The sequence below is a fragment of the Equus asinus genome, chromosome 22 (genome assembly GCF_041296235.1).
Source record: "Equus asinus isolate D_3611 breed Donkey chromosome 22, EquAss-T2T_v2, whole genome shotgun sequence".
Lineage (NCBI taxonomy): Eukaryota > Metazoa > Chordata > Mammalia > Perissodactyla > Equidae > Equus > Equus asinus.
In genome coordinates, this window is record NC_091811.1 from 57,420,064 (window position 1) to 57,426,587 (window position 6,524).

At 40.1% G+C, this 6,524-nt stretch overlaps 1 protein-coding gene across 1 annotated transcript; it reads right to left on the bottom strand.

Annotated features, from left to right (window-relative positions):
* Positions 1–359: 359 nt before the first annotated feature.
* Positions 360–1,133, bottom strand: LOC139041542 (olfactory receptor 2AP1-like). Its single transcript, XM_070494208.1, has one exon. It carries the CDS (start codon positions 1,131–1,133, stop codon positions 360–362), a length of 774 nt encoding a protein of 257 aa, XP_070350309.1.
* Positions 1,134–6,524: the final 5,391 nt, after the last annotated feature.

Genomic DNA, 6,524 nt, shown 5'->3' on the forward strand with positions numbered 1-6,524 from the left:
GATTTTGGTACCTGGAAGCAGGGTGCTGCCATAACAAATGTATAAAATATGGGAGTGGCTTTGACACCAGGGAATGGGTGGAAGCTGGAACAGATTTAAGCACTTTGAAGAGACTATTAGTAAAAGCTTAACCTTGAGAATACTTTTTTGTAGAATTTTTGGACTCTGGAGAGGACGCTCATGTTCCCTAGGAAGACGCCTTGTAGGGCTGTTGTTTATTTTGGAGCCAAGCCATTTTTCTGACCAGCTCTTTCACTACTTGCTTAACTTGTTGGTTCCTCAGGGTGTATATGAAGAGATTCAAGAGGGGGACATAATTGTATTGATTAGGGACACTCCTTTGTTAAGATCAACCCCCTTTACTGGAGAGGGTTTGACATACATGAAGAAGTAGCTGCCATAGCACATGGTGACCACAATGACATGGGAAAAGCCTTCTTTCTCTCCTGGATAGAGAGGATCCTCACAATTGTCCAGATGATCTGGACATAGGACAGAGTGATCAGTGCCAAAATGCTGAGCAGTGCCACCAAGACCAGAGTAAAATCTACCATCTCTAGTACGTTTGGCCCACTGCAGACCACCTCCATTAGAGGCATATAGTCACAAAAAAAGTGTTTGATATGGGTGTCACAGAATGGAAGCTGACTGCTCAGCATGACAGGCATGAAGGTGAAGGAGAATCCTCCCAGCCAGCAGGTGAGGATGAGCTGTGTGCAGATTCTGCTGCTCATGATGACGGGGAAGCGGAGGGGCTGGCAGATGGCAATGCACCGGTCACAGGCCACAGCTATGAGGAGGAAGAACTCTGTGGCCCCCAGGAAGATGTGGAAAAAATCCTGAGCGATGTAGACAGCAAACTTGACAGACCTGGTCCCCATGGCAATGTTAAGCAACATCTTGGGCACAATGACAGTGTGGAACCAAATTTCTAAGCAAGACAGTTTCCAGAGAAAGAAGTACACAGGGGTCTGCTGGTGGGTATCCAGCAAGGTCAGGCTGATAATGGCCAAGTTTCCAGAGACAGTCATTAGGCAGGCAAGCAGGAAGAAAACGAAAACTGCCGCCTGAAGCTGTTTGGTGTCTGTCAGGCCTTGGAGGAAGAACTCAGTTACTACAGTCTGATTGGCCATTGGGGACCCCAGGTCCTTTCCACTGCAAACCTGGGTGGATAGAAGCATCAGAAACTAGGATGAGGAAGAGGAAAATTCCTCCTGAAGTCCATCATTCCTTTACCTGTCTGCTGCCTCCCATGGATCAAGGAAGCAGAGCAGAAGTTTCCTGAGGCTCTTCCCTAGTCAGAAAAATCACCTCTTTCAGAGTCTTTAAGGAATTATTCAATGTCAGTGGCTTTCCTCTCTCCCTCTCTTCTTTCCTCTCTCTTTTCTTTCTTTTATTCCTTCCTTTTATTTCCTCTGAGAAAGCCTTCAAAGAATTCTCTGCAACTCCCCAGTCCTCTTTAGAACTGTAAATACCTGTTCATCCTTCAAGATCCAGCTGAAGTCTGACTGCTTATATGAGGCCTTTCCCGTAAGCTCTAGGCTGAATTAACTGTATCCTCTCAGGCCCCATAACAAATGGTTTGAGCCTCTGTTATATTTCCATAGAGTCAGTTATATAGGATGGAGCCTGTCTTCCCTGCCAAACACACCCCTTGAGCTCAGACACTGTTTTTGTTCCTGTGTGTATCTTAGCACTTACCTTCCCTTCTTCTCGGTAGAGGTGCTGGTCTTCTCAGATCTGTATTCACAACAAAACTTCCCACTTCCTAAAACATCGCTCACATATGGACTACGTAATTTTGAAATAAGAAGCCATTTTCACTCACTTTGCTGTTTGCTTCCATGAACCCTTTTTAAAAGTTGTCTGACATTTGCATCTGCATTGTATGTTACTTGAAGATAGGGGTGTCTTATTCATTTTTGCTCAGATCCTTTGTTTTATCCCCAGCTTTACTGAGGTATAATTGACAAATAAAATTGTAAGGTGTTTAAAGTGTAGAACAGGATGGTTTAATATCTGTGTACATTGTGAAAAGATTCCCTCAATCCAGTTAAATAACACATTATCACCTCACACTTTAACCTTTTCTGGTGAGAACGTTTCAGTTCTATTCTCTTAGCAAATTTCAGTTATACAAAACAGTGTTCCCAACTATAGTCACCATGTTATACATTAGATTCTCAGACCCTATTCATCTTATAACTGGAAGTTTATACCCTTTTACCAACCTCACAATATTTCCCCCACCCCCAAGTCCCTGGCAACCACCATTCTACTCTCTGTTTCTGTGAGTTTGACTTTTTATTTAGATTCCACGTATAAGTGAGATCATACAGTATTCATCTTTCTCTGTCTGGCTTATTTCACTTAGTATAATGCCCTCCAGGTTCAACTATGTTATTGCAAACAGCAGGATTTCCTTCTTTTGGGGGGCTCAATAATATACCATTGTGTGTGTATACATACACTATAAATATATATGTATATATACGCCACATTTTCTTTTTCTTTATCCATTCATCGGTTAACAGACACTTAGGTTGTTTCCATACCTTGGCTATTGTGAATAATGCTGCAATGAACATGGGAGCACAGATATCTCTTCTAGATAAAGATCTCGTTTCCCTTGGCTGTATACCCAAACGGGGGATTGCCGGATCATGTGGTATTTCTATTTTTAATTTCTTCTGGAACCTCTCCACTGTTTTCCATAGTGGCTGTACCAATTTGAATTCCCACCAACAGTGCACAAGGATTCCCTTTTCTCCACATCTTCACCAGTACTTGTTTTCTCTTGTTTTTTTGATACTAGACGTCCTGACAGGTAAAAGATGATATCTCATTGTGGTTTTGATTTGCACTTCCCTGATGATTAGTGATGTTAACATCTTTTCTTGTACTTGTTGTCCATTTGTCTGTCTTCTTTGGAAAAATGTCTAGTGAAGTGCTCAGACGCCTTTCTCACATTGATTCCTGGGGCCTGGCCTGTGATAGTCATCTATAAAGGTTGCTACAATGGTATTAACAAGAAATGAAATACTGTGAGGGTTATTGCACCATTTTTATAAGGAAGATAAACCCACAAAAATTAACTATTGGCCTAGGGCCATAGTGAGAATATAAAAAATAAGTGGAAGTTGCTTGAATGTTTCCTTGTCACGATCAGATTTTCAGAGGGTCTCAGCCTTGTTATTTTACAGAGTAGAAAGGGAACTTTTCCCTAGATAAATCGATGAAATTCTTATGAATGGTTTTCTCTCGCTCCTTTCTGTTTGAGATCAATGGCCCAGGAACCAGAATGTCCCTATCACTGGTCTTTAAATGTAGGGGGCGCCCACATCCTGGGGTGTGCCAGATGATTCCTTGGAGTATGGAAAAGAGACATGGGAGTCTTCTAGTTATGCCACATTTCATAAAATCTGAAATACAAATCAATGTGAGATGCACTATTATTTTATGTGCCATTAAGAAAGAAAAGATGCTACCAACTAGACTATGATACGATGCTAAAATATTATTGATCATAAGATGCCTCTCAGTTTCAGTTTTTGAAATGTATGTCTTGAAGTTGATGAACTATGAAATTTAGTTCAGCTCATTAAAAGATTTTGTTTTCAGGCCAGCTCAGTGGCTTAGTGGTTAAGTTCATGTGCCCTGCTTCAGCAGCCCAGGGTTCACAGGTTCAGATCCTGGGTGCAGACGTACACACCGCTCATCAAGCCACACTGTGGTGGCATCCCATATGCAAAATAGAGGAAGATTGGCACAGGTGTTAGCTCAGGAACAATCTTCCTCATGCAAAAAGAGGAAGATTGGCAACAGATGTTAGCTCTGGCCAATCTTCATCATCAAAAACAGAATTAGTTTTCATGTATGTTTTAAAACATAAACTATACATTTATATAGTAGTACATGTAAATACTTTAAAAATTCATTAATATACACATATATTGGGGATACTTCCTCAACTTCATTTTAAAATTTTTACTGATGGGAAGTATGATTAAAAATATGGGGAATTCTTGCCTAGAGACCTGTTGCCTATCTCCCCTCCCACAGCCAGTGTTTGCAAGGAGGCCCATTTCCTCTTTGGGGAGAACTATCCTTTAGCTTCAGTTTTGATTTTTTTTTAAGGTTTCTGAGCATGTTATTTTCTCCGAATGAGCACAAGGGAGCTCCCAAAAGCAGTAGAGAATTTGCCTGGAATCCTTGGTCTGGGTTCATTTCTGGGGCCTGGCAAGGAAAGCCGTGACCTGCAGCTCCCTCCCTTTCTGTACAATGACTTATTATCTGGGAAGTGGCCTCAGGAAGTCACCAGCCCAGGGACAACATGAGCTCCTCAGGTCTCTGATGATCCCCCAAGAGGAAGCAGAGAGTGTACAGGCCTGAACGTTGCATGTGGTTTCATGAAAACAGCTTAGACTTGCAGCAAAATGTGGAAGCAACACTGTAGAAATAATCACAGCATTATATTTCCATAGAAATCTTTTCTTGACTCATTCTTCATTCCTTGCTGGCCTTCTCCAACATATCTGCCCCTTCAGCAGCAACAATCCTAAAACATAGCTATCCAAGGACTAAATTCTGTTGCTCAGTCAACATCTCAACCATGCAGCAGATGGGTCAGAGAGAGGCTGAGATGGGGCTGGGTGCTTCCCTCTTGTGCTATGGCCCATGGTATCCCCAGGAATCTAACGTTCTGAAGTTTTGGGTCACATAAGAGGCTTCTGAGCAGGTCCACCCAATGGAAAGGAACATTTGCTTTATAGGCTCTTTTACTACAGACTCAGGTGATCAATTCTGGGAAGAAAACAAATGGTGCACAGGGAAATCCATGCTCCAAATTCACCAATGAGTTTACACTATGATTGTTCTGGCCACAAGTTGTGAGCAGGACAATTTGTGAAAAATCCCTGGAGAAAATATTTACCTAAGAACTTTCTCCTAGATGAGTATGTGTGTCACTAACAGTTGTTAATAATGTACTTGGTAACTGTTGATAAATATTTTTGAGAGCTGATAAGCAGGTTCAAAGGCATCAAAGACAACCTTATCATCCTTACAGTTTTGACTGGTCCAACCACAAATATCTATAAATATCCAGCTTGTTCAGCAATTTTAATTTGGTTTTAGATTCTATTGCTAAAATATTATGTTCATATTCGGCATTACATATGGGTACCTCTGCATGATGTGAATGTGATATGCTGCTATACCAGAAGTCAGAAGACATAGATGCTGGTTCTAGTTCTGCTACTAACACTGAGATCTTAGACAATTCTTTTCCTTTCCTGAGTCTTAGTTTTTCAATTTCTAATAGCATTTCATAGATGTTAAGGTCATGGTATAAATTATGTGTCTTTTCTTTTGTCTTAATTTCAATGTTTTTAAGCTTCAGGAGTCTTCCGTCTACTTCTCATATTCTTGAACATTGTGAAGAGATTTCTGTTCACCTTTTCCGTATCCTTCATGATACCATCTGAAATTCCAACCTCCTTTTTCATCTGCTCACCTTGAAGCTAGGTCTAGCCACTGGGAGTGAATGGAAATGACCTCAGGAGAGGCACAGCAATTCATCAAGAAGTTTCTTTAGGTGCGAAAGAACACCTCATTGTCTCGGCCCTAGGAAGACAGCCTCCAGGATCTTGTTTTTGTGGGACCGGCTAGATGTCCCCGGCTCAAATAGAAAGAAACTGGAGAGGCCCAGGCACAAGTAACTCATCAAACCTTGGGTGGTGACATGCCTTGAGTAGTTTCTTCACACACTTGAACTGATCAGTACTCAGGTGATGACTCAGGGGGCCCCTCTGCAGACCTAGGGAACTCATGTAGCTCTCTGTCTCTGGTACTCTTCCTTGCCAACTCTAGTAATTGCTCATTGTTAATATATAGAAATAAATTGATTTTTATACATTTACTTATACTGTGATATCTTGCAAAATTCGCTTATTAGTTCTAGTAGCTTTTTGTAGAATCTTTGGAGTTTTCTATGTTGATAGTCACATAGTCTCTGAGTAAAGACAGCTTTATTTCTTCCTTTCCAATATCTTTTTCATGCTTTATTCCACTGGTTATGATTTTTATTACAATGTTGAATATGAATGGTGATAGTTGATGTCTTTGCCTTGTTCCCAAACTTAGGTGAAAGACAGTTAGTCTTTCTCATTGAAATTGATGTTACCAGTTGGTTTTTCATGGATGTCCTTTAACTGATTGAGAAATTTACCTTCTATTTCTAATTGCAAGGAGTTTTTAAAAAGTCAAGAATGCATGTTGAATTTTTAAAAATGCATTTTATGCAGTTATTGAGATGATTATACATTTTTAAAGCTTTTTGTTGATATAGTGAATTACATTAATGAATTATTTTTTATTTCATTCTAAAATTAATTAATTAATTTTCCCATCAAATTAGCAAACTTCTAATTTAATTCAAGCTTTAAAAAACCTTTATTGAGATATAATTGATAGAAAAAAATGCACACATTTAATGTATACATCTTGGTCAGATTGGACATATG

What these genes read in the sequence shown, in the direction of transcription:
- LOC139041542 (XM_070494208.1), bottom strand. Translation starts at nt 1,133, where the DNA reads ATGGCCAATCAGACTGTAGTAACTGAGTTCTTCCTCCAAGGCCTGACA.